This window comes from Plasmodium knowlesi, assembly GCF_000006355.2.
Source record: "Plasmodium knowlesi strain H genome assembly, chromosome: 4".
In the NCBI taxonomy this organism is placed as follows: domain Eukaryota; phylum Apicomplexa; class Aconoidasida; order Haemosporida; family Plasmodiidae; genus Plasmodium; species Plasmodium knowlesi.
The window spans coordinates 1020706-1046322 of record NC_011905.2 but is presented as its reverse complement, the minus strand read 5'-3'; the positions used below and the strand labels follow the sequence as shown (position 1 = coordinate 1046322).

The 25617-nt window shown below is 39.7% G+C and overlaps 5 protein-coding genes across 5 annotated transcripts; 2 read left to right on the top strand and 3 right to left on the bottom strand.

Moving 5' to 3' along the window:
• Positions 1-1211: 1211 nt before the first annotated feature.
• PKNH_0423200 (cGMP-dependent protein kinase, putative) lies at positions 1212-4923 on the top strand (the record flags this gene model as incomplete). Its single annotated transcript, XM_039113881.1, has 5 exons — positions 1212-1243; positions 1826-1895; positions 2046-2220; positions 2411-2841; positions 3067-4923. The coding sequence occupies 5 exons, from the start codon at positions 1212-1214 to the stop codon at positions 4921-4923; spliced, it is 2565 nt and encodes an 854-aa protein (XP_038969493.1).
• A 555-nt stretch (positions 4924-5478) lies between these two features.
• On the bottom strand, positions 5479-6747 carry PKNH_0423100 (uncharacterized protein; the record flags this gene model as incomplete). The annotated part of the gene is made up of 1 exon (XM_002260610.1): positions 5479-6747. One exon carries the CDS (start codon positions 6745-6747, stop codon positions 5479-5481), a length of 1269 nt encoding a protein of 422 aa, XP_002260646.1.
• Positions 6748-7489: 742 nt separating this feature from the next.
• On the bottom strand, positions 7490-10486 carry PKNH_0423000 (conserved Plasmodium protein, unknown function; the record flags this gene model as incomplete). Its single annotated transcript, XM_002260611.1, has 1 exon — positions 7490-10486. One exon carries the CDS (start codon positions 10484-10486, stop codon positions 7490-7492), a length of 2997 nt encoding a protein of 998 aa, XP_002260647.1.
• Positions 10487-11852: 1366 nt separating this feature from the next.
• Positions 11853-14624, bottom strand: PKNH_0422900 (translocon component PTEX150, putative; the record flags this gene model as incomplete). Its single annotated transcript, XM_002260612.1, has 1 exon — positions 11853-14624. One exon carries the CDS (start codon positions 14622-14624, stop codon positions 11853-11855), a length of 2772 nt encoding a protein of 923 aa, XP_002260648.1.
• Positions 14625-17781: 3157 nt separating this feature from the next.
• PKNH_0422800 (uncharacterized protein) lies at positions 17782-25614 on the top strand (the record flags this gene model as incomplete). Its single annotated transcript, XM_002260613.2, has 1 exon — positions 17782-25614. One exon carries the CDS (start codon positions 17782-17784, stop codon positions 25612-25614), a length of 7833 nt encoding a protein of 2610 aa, XP_002260649.2.
• Positions 25615-25617: the final 3 nt, after the last annotated feature.

Sequence of the window (25617 nt, the reverse complement as noted above, 5' to 3'; positions counted from 1 at the left end):
CATGCCATTCTGCTCATTTTTTTTCTTTTTTTGTCTCCTCAAATTGCAACAAAATTATAGTACCCCCTACCCCATAAGTTTTCTTAAACACTAACAAAAAAAAAAGAAAAAAAGAATTCCACGGGGGAGTGGCCCATGTGTCCCCAATAAGGCAGTAACAAAAGTGGACAGAGCGAGGGGGGATATGACCTACACCAGGTTTGCTGCACACATGCGGAGAGTTATATCTCACCAGTTTGGATGCCTCCAAAAAATACTCCCTTTTTATCTTATTTTGTGTGCAACGTGGCGAGTGGCTCATTAAAATGGTTAACTACGGAATGCTGCTATGAATCGAACAAGGCACGTATTGTTGCGTTCTCCACAAATCCCCCATCAAAATTTTCAACGAAACTACACATGCACTAGTTACGACTATAAATAACCTTTTCACTAAAAGGGGGGCGGAAACAGCTGGAATGTACAAATGCTTGTAGTTCCTTCCAGATAAAAGAAAAAAACATGTTAATGCAAATTAATGCAATTCCATGTGACAATTAAAAGAACCACACAGCACCATTCAGTGATACACAAGGGAAAAACAAAAAGAGGAAACTTAACTCTCCCTTTTAGGTTGCATTAAAACCAATACTATTCATTTTTCCAATTTGCCCATCGCATTAGAGCTATGCTTCAAAGCAAAATGGCGCTACACTAGTCTACCCAAAATAAATACCAATGAAGGGGCAAAATGGGGCAGGCTGCCGTAGCGCTTAAGTGACAAGTACTTGCGAGGAAATAGCTCTGTTAGTTACGAATTCGGGGGGGACACACATGTAAACTAAGTGAAGGTAAAGGAAAACGAGCGCAAAATCAACATGATAAAAATGCCACTCGTTTATTCATCCCCCTAAACTTTTTCATTTTAACAATTTTTTTATCACACCGTTCTGCTGTGAATTATTTTTTTTTCCGATACGGATTTAGGTGTGTTTTTCACACTTTAATAATTTTTTTTTTTTTTTTTTTTTTTTTTTTTTTTTTTTTTTCGTTTCCGATTTGCCTATAATTTCAGTTTTGCAAAAATGTGTACCTCACTGAGTTCGTTTCACCTTTATCGTCCACATTTTTAAATTTGTCAAAAGAACACTTCTCATGAATACCCTTTTTACACATTTTGAAAAGTCCGCAAACGGAAAGTACGCAGGAAATTAAGGGAATAAGAGGAAAAAATGGATGAAAATGACGATGTTCCAAAAAAGGGGTAAGTGTGGAAAGAAAATTCATTTATGTATGCATGCGTGTGTGTCTATGCGAACGCACTCTGTGCTACATCGTAGAAGAAACAAACCCGTTTGTTTTTTCTATTGCCTTCATTTGTGTGAAAAAGGTTGGTATGCACACCTGCCAGTTTTTACACATTGCTCATTTTGTGCATGCGCTCCAAGCGCAGTTAGTAGACTAGAGGTGAAAATGCGTATGGCAGTGCACATCCAATCAGTTGGACGGAACGAGGTGGAAGAGGAAAAATCCTATCAGACAAATCTGCTTAGACACGCACACATGCTAACTTGTATTCACAGCACCAGTTGTACAACCTTTGTTGGGAGTTATATTGAGCAGTTCGCTGCATACTCCATCTTTTATGCCTTTTCACTCTCCTATTCTACTTATCTACGTGCTCAAAAATGATGTAGTTGTTTGTTACCAACGACAGTACAATTTAGTTTTATTGGTATAGTTTTCGCGTACAAAGTTAGGGTGTGGTTCCTCTCTATGTGAGTGGAAAATACATGTGTAAAAAATACATCCGTGCATTTTTTGCTATCGCCCACCTGCATTTCAGCAATGAACGGAATAAGAAGAAGGCAATTTTTTCAAATGACGAATTTTCGGGGGAAGACACTTTGATGGAGGTACGGTACCAGTGAACGGAGTCTCCGTTCATGGTACAAATTGTGAACACTTCTCAGCTTGGTTGTTTCGCAATTTTTTCCTTTTTTTTTTTTTTGAGCCAAATATTTTCCTCCTTCCTTTTTATTTTTTATTGTTGACCAACCCACCAGGAACACCTCCAACTGAGGGAAAAGCTCTCAGAAGACATTGAGATGATAAAGTCCTCGCTCAAAAATAACCTCGTTTGTAGCACGTTGAACGACAATGAAATATTGACCCTGTCTAATTACATGCAGTTTTTTGTTTTCAAGAGTGGAGACCTAGTGATAAAACAGGGGGAGAAAGGTACCTTTACAAGTGCATTGAGTACAGGCGCATGAACATGAATGTGTACGTTTTTTTTTTTTTTTTTTTTTTTTTTTTTTTTTTTTGTGCATTTTCTTGGCGTCTGTTTAAACTTTCGACGCGGTCTGCTTGACACCACCACCACAATGATATATACACACACACGTACATTCCTCGCTTCATTGCGAAGGATCCTACTTCTTCATTATAAACAGCGGCAAATTCGACGTGTATGTAAATGACAAGAAGGTGAAGAGCATGGGGAAGGGAAGTTCCTTCGGCGAAGCAGCCCTAATTCACAACACTCAGAGAAGCGCAACGATTATGGCTGAGACGGATGGGACGCTGTGGGGTGTACAGAGAAGTACCTTCAGGGCAACACTAAAACAACTGTCTAATAGAAATTTTAACGAAAACAGAAGTTTCATTGACTCAGTGTCTGTATTCGACATGTTAACTGAAGCACAGAAGAATATGATAACGAATGCATGCGTTATTCAAACTTTTAAACCGGGAGAGATAATTGTGAAGCAGGGCGATTATGGTGATGTGTTGTATATATTGAAGGAAGGTAAAGCCACAGTTTTTATTAACGATAAAGAAATAAGAGTACTTAACAAAGTAATATAACTGGGTGAGGTCCCTTCAGGGGGGGGCACTTACATACGAAAACTGGGCCTGCATGGACACGCGCCCATTTGAATATTTCTTTCTTTACGTGTTGGTCTGCCATTGGTATGGATGGCCATCAGGCTGCAGACTCCCCAAATGTGTAGGCAAAGTTTATTTTTTTTTTTTATTTTTTTTTTTTTTCCCATTTTGGCCAATGTTGGTCTTACCTGTTAGGGATCTTACTTCGGAGAACGAGCTCTGTTGTATGACGAACCGAGAAGTGCCACCATCATAGCGAAAGAACACACATCATGCGCATCGATATGTAGAAAGTTGTTAAACATAGTGTTGGGTAATTTACAAGTTGTCCTATTCAGGAACATCATGACGGAGGCGTTACAACAGAGCGAAATTTTTAAGCAATTCAGTGCAGAGCAGCTAAACGATTTAGCAGACACAGCCATTGTTAGGGATTACCCAGCCAATTATCACATTCTTCATAAGGATAAGGTTAAGTCGGTTAAGTATATTATCGTATTAGAAGGGAAGGTGGAGTTATTTCTGGATGATGAATCTATAGGCATACTTACAAGAGGAAAATCCTTCGGGGATCAATACGTTTTGAACCAGAAGCAAAAATTCAGACATACAATAAAATCTCTTGAAATTTGCAAAATTGCTCTGATCACAGAATCTTGTTTGGCGGATTGTCTAGGAGACAACAACATAGATGCATCGATAGACCATAACAACAAAAAAAGCATCATCAAGAAGATGTACATTTTTAGGTACCTAAGTGAGAAGCAATGCAATTTACTTATCGAAGCCTTTAGGACTACCAGGTATGAAGAGGGGGATTATATAATTCAAGAAGGAGAAGTGGGTTCAAGGTTCTATATCATAAAGAATGGGGAAGTAGAAGTAACAAAAAATGGAAAGAGACTACGGACATTGGGGAAAAATGATTACTTTGGAGAAAGGGCTCTCCTATATGATGAACCCAGAACTGCATCTATCATCAGTAAGGCAACCAATGTTGAGTGCTGGTTCGTGGATAAAAGTGTGTTTTTGCAAATTATTCAGGGACCCATGTTAACTCACTTGGAGGAGCGAATTAAGATGCAGGACACTAAAGTGGAGATGGACGAATTGGAAACTGAAAGAATTATAGGTAGAGGTACATTCGGAACCGTTAAGTTAGTGCACCACAAACCGACACAAATTAGATATGCTCTAAAATGTGTCAGCAAAAGAAGTATCATCAATCTAAATCAACAAAACAATATTAAATTGGAGAGGGAAATTACTGCAGAAAATGACCACCCATTCATAATTAGACTTGTGAGGACATTTAAAGATTCGAAGTGTTTTTATTTTTTAACGGAGCTAGTTACTGGTGGGGAGTTGTATGATGCCATTAGAAAATTAGGATTACTCTCCAAACCTCAGGCACAATTTTACTTGGGGTCCATAATTCTAGCCATAGAATATCTACACGAGAGAAATATTGTGTATCGAGATTTGAAGCCAGAAAATATTCTTCTAGACAAACAGGGCTATGTAAAACTGATAGATTTTGGTTGTGCGAAGAAAATTCAGGGGAGGGCCTACACACTTGTTGGTACTCCTCACTACATGGCACCGGAAGTTATTTTGGGGAAAGGATATGGGTGCACTGTGGATATATGGGCACTAGGAGTATGCCTGTACGAATTTATTTGTGGTCCCCTCCCATTTGGTAATGACCAAGAAGATCAACTGGAAATATTCAGGGATATTCTAACAGGGCATCTAACATTTCCCGAGTATGTGACCGATCAGGATAGCATAAAATTGATGAAGCGATTGTTGTGTAGATTACCTCAGGGACGAATTGGATGTTCCATAAACGGGTTCAAGGATATTAAGGATCATGCCTTTTTTAGCAATTTCAATTGGGATAAGTTGGCGGGGCGTTTGCTAGAGCCCCCGCTCGTGTCCAAAGGAGAGACATATGCTGAGGATATTGACATTAAGCAGATCGAGGAGGAGGACGCGCTGTCCGAGGGCGAACCTCTCGACGGGGATGACAGCTGGGATGTGGACTTTTGAGGAGACCCGTAGTAGGGTATCTGCGTTGGGATAGTATCGGTAGCTGAGGGTGAACACCCATTGCACCTAACTATGCACAGAGGTGTCTTGCACCGTGGTGCGTCAAAAAGATGAGAAGACTTATAAATGATTTTTGGGCCCCTTTTTTTTTTTTTTTTTTTTTTCTCTCTGCCTTTTTCGAACGCACTCGCGTATTTTTTATGTATTTGTGCATAAAAGGAGTCCCACATTTATGCAGCCCCTGTGCGTTTCGTTCGCTCGTTCGTTCATCCGTCCGTTCGTTTTCTTCCTTTTTTTTTTTTTCTTTTTTTGTTCACATAACGAGGGCTGTGCAAACTTGGACCTTCGAACCACTTCGTCAATTTGTATTTTTTTTTTTTTTTTTTTTTTTTTTTTTTTTTTTCTTTGTGCAACGCGATTGGCTAGGTGACGGTTTGGCTAGTTGGGTAGTGGGGGATGGAAAAGAAGGAAAACAAAAAAAAAAAAAAAAAAAAAAAAAAAGGTAAAATGGGGCGAGTGACCTGCCCGGTTGCTTCGCTAAATGGTCGCTCCATTCTAGAGCAACCCTCGGAATGGAGAGGGACCTGCGCAGGCGTCGACCGCAGGGGGTTCTGCGGAGTTGAAGTCAAAGTAGGTGACAAAGTCTTCGGTGGAGCGAGGCACATTGTCCAAGCAAATGCGCCCAAACAACCCCAATCGAAACATATCAATAAAATAACGACAACCACCATTCATGTCCAGATACTTATAATTCCTACACAGGTTCAACTTCGTCGCTATAACATTGCACACAAAGCGAATGTCATTGGTTGGTTCTTCCAAACCAATAACCTTAACATAGTTAAAATTCATCCTCTTATTTAGAGTGTACAGAATATAATCTCCTACATACATGTGGTCGTACTTGTACTCAAGTGCATTTCCTATGGCACATAACTTTAGGCTAATTTCTTTGTCTTCCATTTTTGGTAAATAAATCCCCGGTGTATCAATGAAGTAGAGCAGAGGGTTGTTTGAAACTTTATACGTGTCGACCATCTGAGTAGTTCCCGCAATGACGTTCGTCTTGGCTCTCTTTCTATTAACTTCAAAGGCTATTTTGTTGTTTTTGTGTCCATACTTGGCTAGGTTATGCGTTACATCTTTGAAAGAGTTGATGATGCTCGACTTGCCAACGTTGGGTAATCCCACTAGCAAGGTAAATAATCCTAGGCTCCTAAATTGGGGTTTCATTTCTCTACACAAATCCCTAATTTTTGAAATGCTTTTATTAAATTTCGCTGATGTCAATAGGCACATATGTTTTGTCTTCTCTTCAATTATACTTTTTGCACTTAGGGCTACTTTTTTGGGGATTAAATCCGCCTTGTTTAAGATAATGATTCGTTGTTTGTCTTTGTTTTTTTTTTCTATGCTATCCATGATGAAATCGTTCGTGCTGGTAAAGGGCAACCGAGCATCCCTCACTTCAATAATGATATCACATATGTCTATTTTTTTTTTTATGTTTAGGGAGGCCTTGTGCATGTAGTTTGGAAAGCACGTTATGTTTGCGTCGAATATGAATTCTTCTCTGCATGCGAAATTGGTAAATTTCCGGCTTAGCCTTTTTTCTCCTCCCTCCACGGGGGTCATACTACCATCGGGGGAGGTTCCACGGTTGATCACCCCATTGGGGTGGGGACTCATTGGTTTGTTTGTTTCCCCATTCTGTGCGCGCTGTAAGCTCGTTCTTAGAAACACATCTTCCAGCGTAGGCCCAAGTTCCTTTTTCCACACACTAATGGATGAGCTTCCCCCATCCTTCGCGGCTCCCTTTCCCATATGAGTAAACTGTTCCGGGGATCATAATAATAATACCCTGCAGTTACACCTGAGTGGGCACTTGCCACTTCACTTAAGTTGCCTCTCTAGAAAAAAAAAAGTACTATTCTGCCCACGAGGTGCTATCTCCCTGTTTTTTTTTTTTTTTTTTTTTTTTTTTTTTTTTTTTTTTATATTCGCCCTATGCCCCCGTTGAAACTTCTCTTCACAAGTGTGAGTTCCTCCGTTATTGTAGCCATTTTCATCACTAAGGAGAAGTACGGTAATCCCCTCGCTTGGTTGGAAGGGAAAGGAACCGCTAATCACGTTTTCTAAAGAATATAAGAAAACCTTTCGTTTTACAAAAAAAAAAAAAAAAAAAAAAAAAACTACACATGAGAAAAATAAATAGGAATAAAAAGTACCCAATTAGCAAACACGACGCACAAATTGGAGCTCCATATGGTATTGCGAAAGTATGCTTTTTTCGAAGAAGCATAATTTGAGGAGCACACCGATTATGGCGCAAACGGCCGGGGGGGGGGGGGGGGGGGGGGGGGTGAAAATTCAACGGAGCATCTATGCAACGGGCGCAGTTTTGCATGATCCTGTTTGCAGCGCGGGATTCTTACTCCTTGTGTACACATATTGGGAACGCATTCAGTCCGGCATCTCCACAGCTGTATACACAAATCATATTGTTTTCTATTTTGTGAACGCGCTGGTGATGAAGTAGTGTGGCCACTCCTGATTGGAATTTCTCCTATGAACCCTCCGCCTTTCCCCATGTATTCTCTACTTCAACTTTTTCCATTTGTTCACGAATATAAGAGCACACATAATTCACGTAGTGCATCAGGTCACGAACATTTTGTACGTTCATTGGATCATTATGAAAATCTTGGTCGCTGTACTCAGAGTCTACATTGGGGGTAATTCCCCTGTGCATATTTTTCCCATCTGAGTTGTTCATTTCGTTAGACCCATGCAGAGTACTGCTCAAATGACCAACTGTTACTCCGTCCACACTCGTCCCACAGAGCTCAAAGGCGCTCTCGACCGAGTCTACGTATGAGCCCATGTGACTCACGAGGTTACGCCCATATAGCAGTGCAAGTTCGAACTGTTTACGGTAGAGGGGGAGGTGCGCCTCTTCATTGCGATCCAAGTGGTCCCCATGGTTATAACCATCACCATCCCAGTCATCCTTGACTCCCTTTTCTTTTAGCCCTCCACGGGTACTCACAAACACAAAGTGCAGGTGCGTGTAAATGTGCTGGACAAGATCCAGCACCGCCGCAGCGCCACTACCCCCAAGGTGCCCCTGTCTAGGCAATTGCTCCTTCCATTGGAACACCCCCCACCTCTGCGACCTGTGGAAAGAGTAAACAAGCAACTCTAACAAAAATTTCTGGCAAACGTTTAACAGGATGGTACATATACTGATGTCCCCCAAGTCCTGTTCCCTCTTTAGGTAATACCTTTCCTTCAAGTAGCTGAAAATTTTCTCCATTTTTTCATCATGCTGTAACCTAACTGCAAATATCCATTTTGCATCCTCCTCGCTGGAGATGCTTGACTGGTTCAAGTACTTTCCCCTGTTTGGAGGGATTCTGCACTCTGCAGATTTAAACATGCCGCTATGTAGAAAGCGATTATACAGTGAACGGTACACTTTTGCCAAATTAAACATTAAGTATTTTTCCTCCACTAAGTGAGCAAAACAAATTTCCAAAAAGGCAACTTGCTTTGGTGAAATGATTGGACACGTATTATATATGAGGGTCACTATGTTGTTCATTTTTATGTAATACATTTTTTTTTCTAATGTAAGAATAATTTTTTCGTTCACTTGGTTCATGAGGTTAATATTCCCCTCGTGCGGATCCCCATCGGGCACACCTTCATAAAAATCCTTCTCTTCGCAGATTTCCTCAAACGGTAGAAATGTATTAGTGTGCACTTCTTGCTCGCTTGTTGTGTGCCTACTTGTGGTGTAATTCGTTTGGTCTACGCATTCCCCTGCTTGCATATCCTTTTTCTTTCGCCCGCGCATGTTCTTCCTTAACTCCTTCTTCAAATGTCTATTTATGTACACGTACAAGTAGCACACATGTTTCAGGTTCATATTGTCCAAATTCGCTTCAAGTAAAATATTCACGAGGGTGGAAAATTCTTCATCCTGCTCCTCTGCCTGATGTATCGCCCCCTTCTCTAGTCTCTCTTGTGACTTCCTTCGCAACCCCTCCCTTTTGATGAAGCTACCTAACACGTTGTTTAGATCCGCCTGTTCATACAACTCCACGTGCTCCATTATTCGATCAAATAAAAATCGTTGCAAGTCTCTGTCACCTAACTTCACAATAAATTTAAAGAAGGGGGCAGTTACTTTCCCATAGTTCATCACTTCACCGTTTAGCACGTTTTTCAAAATGGTCCTGTCTAAATGTGTAAGGTGTTTCTTTTGCTTGAATAGGACTTGACACAGTTCGCTGGTGCTGAATGTTGGGTGGGTAGCTAATGTATCGGTTGGTTCATCCATCCGGTTAGCGATTCGAGCTCGTGTGTATGTCGATTCGCTCCCCTCCTTTGAGTGCTCCTCATGACGATGAGTGGGAAGATTGACCCCGCCTTGATGTAAGTGCCCCCCCAGTTCCATCCTCAACAAATTATAAAAATATCTCTGCAGATAATTTTCTAATCGTAGAAACTTCTTTGACAAGAAATGAAAACTGCTCATGCAACTTAGGAGGTAGAACTTGTTTACCGAACTGAGTGTCTTCATCTTGTTTTGAAAAAAATGGCACATCTGTATGATGAGCTCCTTATCGACCATGTTCACTTTGGACAAAAGATATGCCCATTGAAGGAGGGTATCTACTTTGGTACTTCCATTTTCTGGACAACCCCGAGGAATATCCCTCAGTGTCCTCTTAAGTAGAACCAATACTGTGGTGGTCATCTCACTTTTTCTTTTCTCTTCTACCCGCCGGTTGCTTTCAATTAACAACTTAAATATAATCATAGTGTGTTTGAGCCATATGTATTGCAGATCGTTCAAATGGACACTTGTGTTCACTTTATTGTTTAAATTATCTACAAGTTCCCTACTGGGTCGTTTTTTTTTTAAACTTGATGTGTCCCTATATTCAGTTAACTGTACCTTGGGAAGGTTACTATCTCTGTTCAAGCTTTTGCCATTCGTAAATTGGCTTAGGTTGTTTACTCTTTGTTCTTTCCCTTCCACCGTTTTCTCTCCATTGGTTAGTTCTTCACCCTGGAAAACTACCAAGCGGCATTTTCCTTTTTCCCTATGAAATCCTCGCACATATTCCTTTAACAAATCTACTGCTATCTTATCGTAGCACTTCCTTTTGGAAGTGCCCTTGCCATTTGAGTTATCTTGGGTAAGGACCCGCTCTGTAAAATGACCCTCCTCCCTCCCTTGGAGACATACTCCCCCACTGTTCCTCCCATACACTATACGATTTAAAAGGTCGTTTATCCGAGTATGTATTTCTTTTTCAACGTAGATGTACCCCCAATGATTGGGACATGCACGCTCCCTGAGAACTTTTCCGATCACCATGGCGGCTTTATTCTGCGCTTCCAGCCTGATTGAACAGGAATTTCCACCCCGCACAATTAACTGTGGGTGGATGAAGCTACCGTAACGTGTGACAAATATTTTCCGCTTCCGTTTCTCCTTTTTTTTTTTTTTTTTTTTTTTCACCCCGTTGTGGGGGGCCCATCTAAACATGCGGAACAGAATGTAGAGGAATGCGCGACGATATGGGCTTCATTTTTTTTTTTTTTTTTTTTTTTTTTTTTTTTTTCTTTGTCATCCCTTGAATGTTGTTAAAATAGGTCAACCGTAGGAACGTCATTCTGGTAAACACCCTCTCACTGGGCCAACTGGACCTCTTAAGAGTTACTCAAAACGACAACATCGAGAAGAAGCTGCTAATCTATAACATAATGGGTATGTTAGAGTAACCATTAGATGTGCATATTTGGAGGAGGGGCGGTTTGGTTTACTCCCCCCCTCTATAGCAAATGGCAGTTTTCCTCCCCATAAGAGTACTTCAAAACACCGTCGATCGGAAGCAGATCGATAAGGTTAACATACGGCACATTCATTTGTCAAAGTGGCGTGTCTGTCTCATCTTGTAACTATATGGCGAAAAATGTGCCGAAGTGAAAAAATAAGAAGAAAAAAAAAAAAAAGAGCGGGTTGGATTAAAAATTTCAAATGTTAATTTTTAAAATATCAAATTTAATTAAAAAAAAATTTTTAAAAAAAATATATAATAATAATAATAAATTTTTTTATTTTTATAACTTCATTGCATTTTTTTACCCTTTACTTAAAAAGCGCAATTATATGAAAAGGAATAAAAATAAGGGCATTTTTTATAAACTTCTTCCTTTTTAAATAATCAAATGGATACATAATCATATATATAAACATACACACGTGTACCAATATATATACAATTATATATACGTACTGAATTGGAAAGCTGAAGCAAAAAAATAAAAAATAAAAAAAAATTGGAAAAATAGGAAAAAAAAAAAATTAAATAAAATCACATATTAAAAGGAGGGAAAAGTAAAAAAAAAAAAATAATAATAATAAAATAAATACATGGTCGTATGGACGCTGCAACGACGTGGATATATTGCCAGTCGTTCCGCAACTACACAGGGCAGAAAAGTGAAAAAATGAAAACTGAAAAATGAAAACTCAAATCTGTCAACAGGGGAGAAAAAATAAAATAAAATTTTTATAAAATTAATTCAAGCAAATTTAGATCATATGATAAATCTTTAATTTGTTTGTACGAATAGGGAAGAGAAAAGGAGAGAGAGAAAGAAAGAGGGAATTAGCTAGTTAGGCAGGTAATCTACTTATCCATTTATCGCCTTAGGCGGGAGAAGTATTGGGGTGTGTGTGTGTGTGCAAATCAACAGATAAGAGTTCAAACATATAATGACAGGGGATCCCGCTGTGGGGTTATCTCATCTTGTGTTGTATTGTGTCGGTCCCTTTTTTTTTTTTTTTTTTATTATGCTTTTTCAACGTTAGCTTGCCGACTGTGTCCACGCCACGGTGCCACACCTCTTCAGTCATCGTCCTCTGAGTTATCCTCATCCTCATTCAGTATATCCTCATTGGACTCTTCCTCTTCATTTTCATTTGATCCGACCACGCTCTGTCCATCAAAGGTTACGTATCCCGTGGTGTTACTATTTCCGCTGGAAGGTGAGAACTGACCACCTGCGCCCATACCGGAGTAGTCACCACCCACGTCTGCACCAGAACCACCGCTACTGAAAATTTCGCTTCCGCCGTTATTAAATTGCTTCACCATATTGTCCAGTTGATCTTTGGAGAATGTTTTTACTGTTCCATTGCTGCTGTTTATAAAACCATTTTTTTTAAAATATTCTGAATAGTCCACTTCGTTATTGTTATTATTTTGCATTTCTTGTTTTTTCTGTAATTTCTTTTCCTGTGCTCTTCTTTTTTTCAAAATTTTATAAGCTTCCCTTCTTCTGTACTCACTTAATTTTTTCATGTACTTATCGTAATACTTGGATTTGTATGCCCCATTTTCGGCGGAATTGTCCTTGTCCTTTCCACTGGTGCTGTCACTTTCGTCGGTAACACCATGGGTGCGTTTGAGGAAATCAATCAACTCTTTCTTCTTGTCATACACAGATGTGAACACATAATTATCTCCAATGAGTTGAGGGGCATCATGGTAATAGTTGGATGGAATTCCTTCATAGGAGTTTTTAATTTGTTTATACGCATCGTAGAAATTATCATCCTCTTGTTCCTCTTCCTTCTTCTCTGCCTTTTTCTGCTTCAAGTAATCGATCGCTTTAGAATCGTAACTCATATGGTAGGATCCATTTTTTCTCAAAAAAGCATTAAGTTGTTCGTTCGATACACCAGAAGTTTCATTTAACGAAAGGTCCCTCTCTTCATTTGCGTAAGGAGATAATTCGTAGAACATATCATCTGGTTTGGCTAGTTTTTTTAATTCATCCTCTGTTAAATCTTCATATGTTAAAACACCTTCGGATATTAGCTTTTTAATGTCTTTAACACTGAATTCGTCCATGCTCAGTTCTTCCTCGTTTTCGGAACTTTTTCCCTTACCGTTTTTTTCATCTTCCATATCTTCATCCTCATCATCATCATCGCTGTTGCTTGTACTGCTTTGATTATTCATGGAGACGTATTTTTTTACAATATCTTCCATAATTTTCTGGTTAGACGTGTTGGCAAATTCTTTTACTAACTTTTGCAGGGATTCTATTTTGAATGGAATTTGTCCTGGGTTCTTTTTCTTTATAGTTTTCTTTTTCTTTCCTCCAGTACGTTTCTTCATCACTTTGTTGTTATTTCCTTCATTTATATTTCCTCCATTTGAATTATCTCCTACATTGTCATTTCCATACGTGGAGGAGGCATTGTTGTCTTTCTTCAAATTGTTCATGTCGAAGAGGCCATTATTATTCTTATACCCATTGGTGGTTGTCACTTTATTTGCATCTCCCTTAATTCCAGAGGATGTAATTAATTCTTCTTCATTGGATTCTACCTCGTCCGTGATTCTATTATTTTGACTGCTTTCATTCGACACAGTAGCGCTGGAATTGGAACCGAAGTTTGCATCTAATTCATCTAAATCTTCTTCTACGGAATTTTCATCAGACAAATTTCTGTTCACGTTCGTTCCGTTCACTTCCAAGATGTCACTTTCCTCTACGGAGTCGCTCATGCTGTTACTGGTAACCCCATCTTCATCATTCGTTTCATAAAGATCGAACATTCTTTCATCTGATCCGTTGATATCCTCAAATGCATTTAATTTGTCTGCAAAGTTTATATCGTTATTGTTTGAGTTAGATACGTAGGCCTTTCCCCCCATAAGGTTATCTTCAGCACCCTTGTCTTGGGAGCCAACTGGAGGGGTCATCATACCAGCAGGAAACCCTCCGTTGCTCATGAAGTCACCCATTCCAAAGTCCTTCATATTCATATTACCCTGACTGAACTGGTTGAACATATCCATCATTTGGTTCGAATCCATGTTGAATATATTTCCATCCTTGCCTCCCATTATGTTCTGCATCATAGCTGGGTTCATGGGCATATTGGCCAAGAAATCCTTAAAGCCATCTTTATTTTGCATGAAATTCTCATTTTCCATGCTTTTCTTCAGCTGCTCTACATCTATGCCTGATTTCTTTAGGACATTTTCTAGTTTGTCTTTCAATTCGTTTATTTTGTTCAACTGTTCTGGGCTCACAGGGATGTTCGGTCCGTTGTTACCATTGTTCGCGTCCGCACCAGCTGCTCCTCCGGTGGCACCTGCTAATTGGGAATTAATGGCGCTCATCATATCTTTAAATAAATTCTCCTGGCCATTGCTGGAACCATCTTGTGGATTACCTCCCATGAGAGAATTGAAGAAGTTTTGGAACGATTCACTGTTCATAATATTTTCTATGTTTAATCCTTCTCCATTTCCTGCAAAAATTTCATTTAGTGGTTTCATCATTTCCTCTAAACTTGGGTTCATTCCTGGAGTCATCGTTCCTCCAGGTGTACCTGGGGATCCCTGTCCCGAGGTAGCAGAGGTGGTCGCTGTACCTTCTTTGCCATTCGAACTGCCATTTGAAGCGCCTGTTGCTCCGGTGGTTGCATCGTTGGAATCTCCTTTGTTCGTTATGTTGTCCGCTCCGTTTGCCTTATCATTTTTGCTTGACTTATGACTGGTCGGCTTAATGTTCAAATTTCGATTGGTATTAAGGGCAAACACGTGAGAGTAATGCAGGGAGGTCGACAGGAAGATGAATCCTAAGGTGATAAGTCTCATCTTGGCCGATATATATATATATATGTGTGTGTATGGTTGTGTAATGTGGATGGTAGTAGGATGATGGTGTCGAGTCGCGGTTTGTCAAAGTACGCAGTAAAAGGTGTGTTCTGCTCGTGGGTGCTCTTTACCAGGCAGATGCGGTGTTACACTCGATGCATGCACAAGCACATACAATCACATGTGCAAGTGGCGCTTCCAAGTAACATGCGGTGACAAACAATCAATACACCTTGCGCACTGTACACTGTGTAGAGGCGCATAAAGGTGTGCTACATAAAAGTATTCCACATATGGGTACACTACATATATGCAAGCAGGAAGTGGAAGGGACCAAAATGACGAGCCAAATTCTCTGTGCTCGCAATGCGACTTCTCAGTTGTGTGTTTCGTTTAAAAGGCGAACTTAAATAAACAACTGTCCCTTCTTCATAAATTTGAATATAGAACGTTTATAAAAATAAAAGAAAAAAAAAAAAAAAAAAACCAATCACATAAAATCTAAAAAAAATTAAATTAAAATGAATAGGGTTAAAATAAATATGAACAAACAGGCAAATTTAAAAAAAAAAAAAAAAAAAAAAAGAAATAGCTTTTTTCTTAATCAAAATGGTACTAGGGGGTGGAATAATCAAATTAAAAAATATAAAAAAAAAAAAAAAGGAAAGAAAAAAAAAAAAAAAAAAAAACGGGTCTGGCTAAATCACTGAAGAAAGTAACATCACACTTCCCAAATGGGACGCACGTTCTTCTTCTCTTATCTTATTTAAAAGGATAGCTGTACAAAGTACTCGGGTGTCAATGAATAAATATAAGTGTACAATGAAGGAGCAAAAAATCGTGTACGTCAAGGGGCCTTTTCTCTTGTACAGTGAAACTTGTTGCCAATAACGACGTGCAAAGTGCTAGGTATATACATAAACACATGCAAATATATGCATTTGTACACAGGATGAAGCACAAATATGTTTAATTGCACGCTTGCTTACCCATTTGCATTAATGTAGATAAAAAATGTACAAATGGGTAAAAAGCCTCGCAGAAAAAAAGGTAAAGAATGAAAAAAAGAATAAAGAAAAATATGAAGAAAAGTGAAAAAAAAGAAATTAAAAAAAAAGTCAACAGAGAAAAAAAATAGAGGGCTATATATATAAGGATTTTTAAAAAGCTAAGCGAATGAGAATTAAAAAAAAAAAAAAAAAAAAAAAAAAAAAAAAAAAAAAAAAATGCAGGATTTATGAGATTTATTGTACATCCATATGAATATTTAAAAAAAAAAAAAAAAAAAAAAAAAAAAAAATGTAATCCAAAGCAGCGTTGTAATTTTTCCAGAGCGGAATAAAAAAAAAATGATTCGAAAAGAGAAAAAGAAAAAAGAAACTCTAATTTGAGGAAAAGAGCCCACAACGTGTATGTAGAAAGTTTTAACATAGGTCAAAGGCTGTATATATATTTATATACCGCATTTCCTGGGACGACGACGTGACGCTGCTCGCTCTTGCACTTATAATGGAGATAAAATGAACAAACGTTTTTTTAATGGAAAAAAAAAAAAAAAAAAAAAAAAAAAAGGGAGTGCATCAAATAAGTGTATGTATATAATATATATTATATATTATACGTGCCATACGTTTGTATATATAATATAATACGCAAGTATATAATATTACATGTGGAAATGTTTATGCACGCGGCGACGGTTCCGCGGAAAAAAGCACTTGGTCGAACGGGACCTAGTCGAATGGAAGCTGCCCACCAAATGCTAAAGCGCATAGTGAAGGGTAAAAAAAAAAAAAAAAAAAAGATGGATAGAATAATCCACGTCCCAATTGTGGCATTTCTGTTTGACGCAGAACGAAGCAGAACCTCTTGAATTAGCCCCATTTGGCGCCTGTAGCAAACATTCATAACAGAAAAAAAAAAAAAAAAAAAAAAAAAAAAACGCATCGAGTGGCACGGTCGGCTGCAAGTCGTATGCTTGCCTTTTAGAGACGGGCGACTTGGAGGTGCACCACAGACGTATTTAGTTAATTCGCCTGGAACATGCCACCCCTTCCGTAGTCATTATAAGGATGCAATGTTACACAGTAATGCCTTTACGGTGATACTTCTCCGGTTTGATATTTCCCATATGGCCATCTTTCCCAAGTGGAATACCACCCACCCTCTCTATCATCTTTCCCCGGTTGCGCATTTGCTCTTTCTACATGCCTGCACCTAGTGCATCGTAAAAATTGTCAAAAAAATGTGTTCCATCTTTTGCATGCAAGAAATGGATCCCATCGCAGGGGTGAAAAGCGGTTAGTAACAACAGTGTCCTTTCGCGTATGTTTCAAAAATGAAACTGAACTGCACCGAAAAGCGGAAAAATGGGGCAAAAATGGGGAGAGGAAAAAAAAAAAAAAAAAAAAAAGATATACATATGATAACACAGAATAACGTAGCGTCTGGTTATACGGCCCCACACAGCGCCAATCGAGCGAGGTGTCGCACCACTCCCCCCCCCACCTCACAGCCCAATTCGAACAAAATATCAATGCGAAACAAATACATTACCCCCTGCCTTCCCGCGCAAAAAGACCATGGTAAAAATAAATGCGCGTATTTTCAGGTTAAACTTTCCAAGTGCAAATTATTTTTTGACAGTGCGCAAAATTCTGTTGCAGGAATAATACAACACCATATACAGAACTGTTCTGCTATGCACACCGGGTGGTGTTCTTTTAATCGCACAAATTTCCTAAAAAAAAAAAAAAAAAAAAAAGAAAAACACTTTGGAATAATCGCAAAATTTTAACTAAACAGGTAACATGCCGAAATGGGCCAAATGAGTTAGTAGAACATAAAAAGAAAAAATACAAATTTGTATTCTTTTCTTTTCTCTTTTTTCTGTCCATTTTTGTAATTTTATGTTAACCTCTCTAAATCGTCAATTTGGAAGAAAGCACACGTGCGCATACATAGGTGTGCATACTTGTATGCATGTTCTCTTTAATCCTTGTAAGCGGTGCCAGGCGGAGCTGCGTCACGGAAAGTTTGAAAGAGGAGAGGGGAGGTAAAATACAATTGTCCGAATGATCTATCCCCTTGTGCCTACATCGCAGTTACGCGAGGAAACCAAATGCATCCTTTAAGAGCTCTAATTTAAGGGGACCAAATGGATGTTAACAACAAGAGAAAAAGCATTTACTACTACAAGGATCGAAGCCAAAACAGCTTCAGTGGCGGAAGTTCCAAAGAGAGCATTTCAAGTTTGGGGAACTATTTAAGTAATAATCAAGGTAGTAAAGCAGGAAAAATAAATTTCATGAAAAACTATTTTTGGTTTTTTCAAAGTAATAATAATTCGAAAAGAAATTCTCATGATTCCATTTTTTATGAAATTAAAAGTTCGGATGGGAATATAGGTAGCAGTCATCAGGTAGATGCATACAGAGAAAATGTAATGCAAAACCCACATGAGAGATGTAACAGTTTTGGAGATTCCAATGGGGACTTACTCGGGAGAGCAAATGAGGAAGCCAAAGGAATGTCATCCAGAAAATCCTTCTATTCGATTTATGATTACACTGACGAGAGTGACTACAATACGTTGAGGGAGAACGATCGAGATGACTTGTTCCACCAACAGAAGTCCCTGGAACCAGTCGCCAATGGCAAGTACCCGAAGAGGGAGTGTGCGCGGAACTACGTGCATATCTACGACACAGACAGTTCGCGGAGCGATGCAGACAGAGATGAGAACAGTGACGAGAACAGTGATGAGAACAGGGATAACAGTAGCAATGGAAACAACGATAGTGGCCGAGGACACAGAACATTCCCTACACAAACAGAGGGAGGGAAAACCAAACGGGGACCCAAAAGGCGGAATAAGGAAAAAAGAGAAAAATGGACACCCGAGAAAAAGATTGAAGACCTAGTAAATGGCTACAAAATAAAAAAGGGAGAAACAAAAATACAATATGTTGGAATATCGACCATCCTGAGAAAATATATATACATTACAAAGAAAGGGAAAATGTTATTTTTTAAAAAGAAATTAAATAAAAAGAAAATCCTTTTGAGGAGCAAAATTAAGAAAAGGTACAACCCCTGTAGGACATTTTACTATTTACAGAGGGAGGAAGAAAAAGCAGTTTGGAAGGGAATGAAAAAAATGAACATGTGCCATTTTTTCAGATACTTATACTATTGTATGTTAAAGAAGAAGCTGCAAACATTTTACAGAACGAGGAAATTGAAAAGGCTAATTAAGTATGTGTCCAGTCAGTCTTGGAGACGATCTTACGTGAGTCATTTGCAGAGGGGTCGTTCCAACGATGAGCTAAAGGATGATGCTCATGTAGATGCTCATGTAGATGCTGATGCAGATGCAGGCGTGAATGTGGGGGAGGACACTTCTAACCACTTTACGACAGCTCCTTCCCATAGCGACACCAACAAAGCGGAAGGATTTGTGTCTGTGCACAGCTTTCCCAAGAGCTCCCATCAAGATGAGCAAGGTTCCTCTATACACGAACTGAGCAGCGGAAGAAGCAGTGCAAACTCGAAGGAGGAGCAATTGAAATACAAAAAGAAAGACACCGCTTATGCAGAGGACGAGAACTACTTTGATGTGTGCATAGAGAAACGTGTGGAGAAAGGAATAGGGTACTACAAAAAGGAAATGGAAAAAAATGCTTACGATGTAGTTAACAAAGAGAACCATACCAGTGATCATCTTAAAAATGGAATAAACAACATGCCAACGTACGACTACTATAGGAATGGGGAAGACGAATTTTCCATCTGTACCAACTGCAAAGATGTATACATTGATTACGTAAAAAATCAGAAAGAGGAAAAGGGGAGAAATAATCACGTACTGTCGGAGGATATAATAAACTTAAAAGAAATTGTCTTATCGAAAAAGGGAGAACACATTCCTCATGTTCAGCCACAGGACATGAACGATGTGAATGATTTAGCCAAATGTAAAAGTAACCACAGTGATGTCGAACGGAGTTCATACAGCAGTGATTGTCAACAAGAGAGCTTCAAAATGGATTCCAATGTAGACAGGGAGGTGGACTCCCCAGGAAAAATGAATCCATCTGCTGATAGCCAATATCTCGGTAGCCAAATTTTTGGAGGCACCTCCAATGAGAGTAATGAGAAGATAAGTTTTAGCTCCGATGGTGGAGTGTGCGCTGCGAAGGCTGGCAGTGCGGCAATAGATGACATTGTTGAAAGTTCCTGTGGGTTCAACGAAGAGGGAAGTAGTGTGAACAGGATAGAAAGTAAGGAAATGAGTAGTATGTTCAACGAGGAGGGAAGTAGTGTGAACAGGATAGAAAGTAAGGAAATGAGTAGTATGTTCAACGAGGAGGGAAGTAGTGTGAACAGGATAGAAAGTAAGGAAATGAGTAGTATGTTCAACGAGGAGGGAAGTAGTGTGAACAGGATAGAAAGTAAGGAAATGAGTAGTATGTTCAGCGAGGACGAAAATATTGTTAAGTTTCAAGGTAGTAGTAAGAGTTGCAGTAAATTAAGTGAGGATGATGCAGTAGCAAACATAGAGGAAAGGAAAGGAAGTTACAGTGGTCGTAGTGAAGAGGCAGACATTTCGAGAAAAAATACACAAAGCGAAGGTTGCAGGGAGTTGTACAAGGGGGACGACGCAAGCGCAAGTAGCAGGAGCAGAAAAAGTGAGGAAAGCTATGATGTGAGTTTAGCGTATATCAAATCCTCCTTTATGGAGGAAATCCAAGGAGAGAGGATGGATGACACGGATGATAATCAGGAAGGTAAAGAGGGATGCATAAACGAAGCAGCTAGCCAAGAAGACGGTAGCGTGGAATCCAGTTATAACCTAAGCGTATGCCAAATTCGATCACAGACAAACAGCCAAAATGACACAGAGGAAGATGAACCAAGTGACGCTTGCATGAGCGCAGAAGTGTGCGACCAACGTGAAGACAAAGAAAAGGAATCCAAATCAGGCAATACAATTAACGAGGAATGTTTTATTTGCACGAAAAATTTAGGGAGAGAGGAAAATGTGCACTTGGGAAATAGCCATCTCCACGTGGAGAAAGAGTTGCAAAATAAGGGGTGTGACTCACTTGAAGAGGAGTCGGAAGACGAGGACGAAGAGGAAGAAGAAGAAGAAGAAAAAGAGGAAGGAATGAAAAAAAAAGAAGTAGAATTAGACGAAGGTGAAAGTGAAGAGGAGGATAAAGTGATGGACGAAGGTGAAAGTGAAGAGGAGGAAAAAGTGATGGTCGAAGGTGAAAGTGAAGTGGAGAAAAAAGTGATGGACGATGGTGAAAGTGGGGAGGAGGATGAAGTGATGGACGATGGTGAAAGTGAAGAGGAGGATAAAGTGATGGACGAAGGTGAAAGTGAGGAGGAGGAAAAAGTGATAGACGAAGGTGAAAGTGAAGAGGAAGATAAAGTGATGGACGAAGGTGAAAGTGAAGAGGAAGATAAAGTGATGGACGAAGGTGAAAGTGAAGAGGAAGATAAAGTGATGGACGATGGTGAAAGTGAAGAGGAGGATAAAGTGATGGACGATGGTGAAAGTGAAGAGGAGGATAAAGTGATAGACAAAGGTGAAAGTGAAGAGGAGGATAAAGTGATGGTCGAAGGTGAAAGTGAAGAGGAAGATAAAGTGATGGTCGAAGGTGAAAGTGAAGAGGAGTCGGAAGACGAGGAGGAAGAAGAAGAATCAGAAGAACAGGAGGATGAAGAGGTGATTGATACCTCATCTGAAAATGAGGAAGAGTTGGACAAAGAAGGCGGAAGAATCAAAGTGGAAGAAAAGGACGAAAAAGAAGAAGAAGAACAAGAAAAAGAGGAAGGAATGGAGGAAAAAGAAGAAGTTATAGATGAGGATGAAGAGGGAGAAGATGAGGACGATGAGGAGGAGTTGACGGAAGCAGAATGTGAAGAAAGCGTGGTAGACGCGGAGGAGAAAGAAGAAATAAAGGATGAAGTAGAAGAAGAAATAGAAGTAGAAGAAGAAGTAAAAGTAGAAGAAGAAGTAGAAGTAGAAGAAGAAGAAGAAGTAGAAGAAGAAGAAGAAGAAGAAGAAGAAAGCGAAGAGGGGGTCGAGGATGACGTGGAAGAAGAGGACGATGTGTACGACGAAGGTGAAAGTGAAGAAGGGTTGGAAGACAGTGAAGGGGGGGGCGAAGAGTATGATGAGGAAGTAAACGAAGAAGTAGATGTAGAAGCCAAAGAGACCATGGAAGTAGAACCGCGTGATATGCGAAGAGTTGTAAATTCCGAGGAAGAAATTCAAAACACTATGGAAATGGAAATAAGAAAAAGTATCGAAGAGATATTCAGGACGGTTATGGACAATGATATTCTCACGGTAGGTTCGGAGATTAAAACGCTTGATGCGTTCTGGGATGCAGAGGAAAAACAGAAGGGAACAGTAGGAGATGAGGAGGACAGCCTTAAAGGGGAGGTGGCTGAGGAGGTGAGTGGAAAGTCAGATGATCATCAAAGGGAAGCGGAAAATGAGGAGCATGGAGAGTCGACTAAAATGGAAAATGAGGAAAAGGAAAAGGACTTACCTGATCAGGAGGAAATTGACCAAATGGAAGAGGCCTTACAGAGGGAAGAGGTGTACGAGCAAAGCGAAGCACTCTATGACAACTGCAACGAGGAGGTAGGTGATATGGTAAATGAGATGGAAGTGGAAGAAACAGTAATGGATGATGTAGTAGTAGACGACGACCCAGTAGAAGAGGAACAACCCGAAGAACGCGGAGATAAAGTCTTGATGAGAAAAAATGCCTTCTCCTTCAACACATACAAGAGCAGAAAATTCAGCCATGAGTTCAGCATAGAATCACTTAGCAACTTCTTCCGTTCGTTCGAGAGTGTGAATAGTGAATACACAGATACTAGCAGAGAGTGTGAAGAAACAGAAAGGGAAAATCAACAGGAGAAAGGAAAACAACAACGGAAAGGAAAACAAAAGGGAGCGAAAGAAGAGACTCAAAAAAAGGAAGTAGAAGGAACCTTCAAACGGAATCAAAAACATATGAACGCACAAAGCATACAAAACGAATCAGACGCAGAAGAAAAATTTAAACTGAATGTGCAGACATCGGTAGAGGTACACAAACTGTACTCACATCTACAAAACCATATCCTCAGGAATTTTAAAAGGGGGTATCTGAAGAAAATGATAAAAATGTTTAAGAAAAATTACAATAAAATGGAAAAGGACATTTCGGACAACGTCAAAAGGATCGTGCATAAATTTAGCAGTAGAGATGAATCCCTCGATGGAGTAATTCAGTTTGGCTCTAAGGTGAAGAGTTTGCGGAGGAAGCGTCGAAAGAAGGCTCAAATGAAGGCTATCAACAAGAATCCCCTAAGGAATGTACGCACCGATGGCGAGTTGGCGAAAAGGGGCAGAGACATTGGAGTGAAGGAAGAAACAGCGTTGTACGTTGAAGGTTTTGTCGGTAATTCTCCTAGCTTCTCCATCATCACGGATAAAGGTGTTGATATTGGGGAGAAAAAGACGGATAGTCACATACATCATGTAGTTTTAAATGAGTCCAATCGAATTGACACTTCAAGGAGAGAAGTGCTTAAGAGCGACGAGACGCTAGTTGGAACCCTCAAACAGGACATCCGCGATAGTCAAGATAACTCGCGCCTAATATATTGTAAGGAAAAACAGGAGTATCAGCAAACACAGCAGAATGTGCAACAAATTGTGCAAACTCCTGGGGGGAGTGGAAACAATTGCCTATCGCTCAAAAGGAGAAACGAATCATTGGAACGGAAAGAACATCCAAGGTCCGTACAAGGCGAGAGCAACAATTTTCAGTTGGACGTTTCGACAACCAATGGTTCCATGGATCGGGCTCAGAAATATTTCCTGCAAAAATTAAAATGCGAAAAAATATGTCTAGTAACAAACAAATTAGGAAGCAAGAGTCAATTATTTAATCGGATAAATAACATGACAAAAAAATGCATCGCAAATGTCTTCATTCAGAGGATGAAAAGCATCCATACGGGTCAAACAGTATCCTCCGGTAGCACAGGGGAAAAGAAAATACGCATAAGAAGCATCCCCCTCAGTGAGATCAATTTAGGTTCAAAACATAAAATGCTACTTCTTCACGAAAATTTGAACCGAAAAAACTTACATCAGTTAGATAAGGCAGAGGAGAACAAGCAACATAATTATTCACTTGAGAGGCATGAAGCAGGACCAAAAAAAGGGGGGCATCACACACAATTAAGAATGAATAAAAGATTGGAGGAACGCCATTCCTTTAACAATTACAATGAGATGAAAATTGACTCGCGTCAGCAGAAAATGAATCGGATGAATTTGCTAAATTACGTGAAGAATAAGTTAAGCAAATCGAAAAGGAATGAAAAATGTGTGAATGCCAAACAGGTGATGAAATATTACCGCCCATGTGGAGAAGGTACAGTAACAAATGTGTATTTTCCAGGAGGGCAACCTAATAGAGGCAATATCCTTACTCATCGCCGAATTAGCAACATACGGGGTGTTAAACATCAGTATTGTCTCCAACATGCGGACTCATACCAGAAGAACGAAGGAACTTATGAAAAACAAGTAAATGGAAAATTAGTCCAATTGCATTTCCCACAATCTGGAAGTAGTAACAGGAGTAAGGTACCGAACAACTTGTGTATTATCCCCAGTGCCATTTTAAAAGGCAATCATACAAACGTATCATACATCGTGAAGAAATCTTCTAATGAGGAACTCGTCCCCTATATAGTGAATCAGCAGAATGGACAACAGGTACATGCACCACTGTGGGACTACTACTTGGCTTTCCTGCAGAACAGGTTCCAATGCAAAGCTGCAAGTGGGAAATCGTCAAACGGAAAGATCAAAATGTGCGTCAATAAAAATAATCTCACGATTAACAAGTATAGGAAGTTCAATCGGAGAGATAAATTCGGTGCGCTTAGGGAGAACCATGTACTATCCGGGGGAAACATGAGGGGGGAGAACAACACTGGGGCTACTAACCAATGCGGCAGAACTACCAACCACCACACAGGGAAAATACATCCATCCACGCCTTATTCTTATATAAAAGGCGCGCGCAACGCGGCGAAGTTTCATTGCGAACATATCCAGGGGTCAAACAATTTGAAGACCAGTATTGGGGTAACAAATTTCCTCGGCTACACTGATGTGAAGCACCAAATGGGTCGTAACGCAGGTGGGGCAAATGGTGTGGTCCTGATGGATTATGAGAATAGCTCTCCAGGAGGGAACGGTGCGAGAAGTTCAAGTCAGGAAAGCCAGATGCGCCGATTATACCAAGTGAGCCAAACCTCCATATCTGGTCTGCCAACCAGACAGGTATCACTCCCTCCCGAGCGGAGTCTCCCCACATGGAACTTCTCCACGCAGCCGCAGCTGTACAAAGACATGATGCTCAAATCGCAGAAAAAAAAAAACAACCTCTTCACCGTAAATCACAACATAATGATGAAGACGGGCCACCAGTATGATGACCAGAGGGAGAGAAAAATATGCTGCAACATGGTCAAAGGAATTTCATCTACAAACACTTGGAATACAGAAGAATCCGACTCCAAGAATTGCATTTTAAAAAATATATGTAGTGCATATGACTACTTCAGAAACGCAAATGATGTACGGACAGAGCAAAAAGGCGTTACAAAAAATTCCGTTAAGGTTAATTCACACAATACACATAAATATCATGTGAAGGTAAAAAAAATATGCTCTAGCCAGAGAGATCAAGAAGAACAAATGTGGGGAAATGAGGGCACCTTTAAAAATTTCCTCTTCTGTAATGCGCATGATACGAATTTTAAAAAAATGGCGCTTAAAAATAGGAACATTGAAAGCTTCCATATTTGCTCCATGAACTCCTGGGATGATGAAGAATTCGAAAATGTGAAATATCCCCATCAGATGGAAAACCTTTGCATATTCCGGGATTTCTGATTC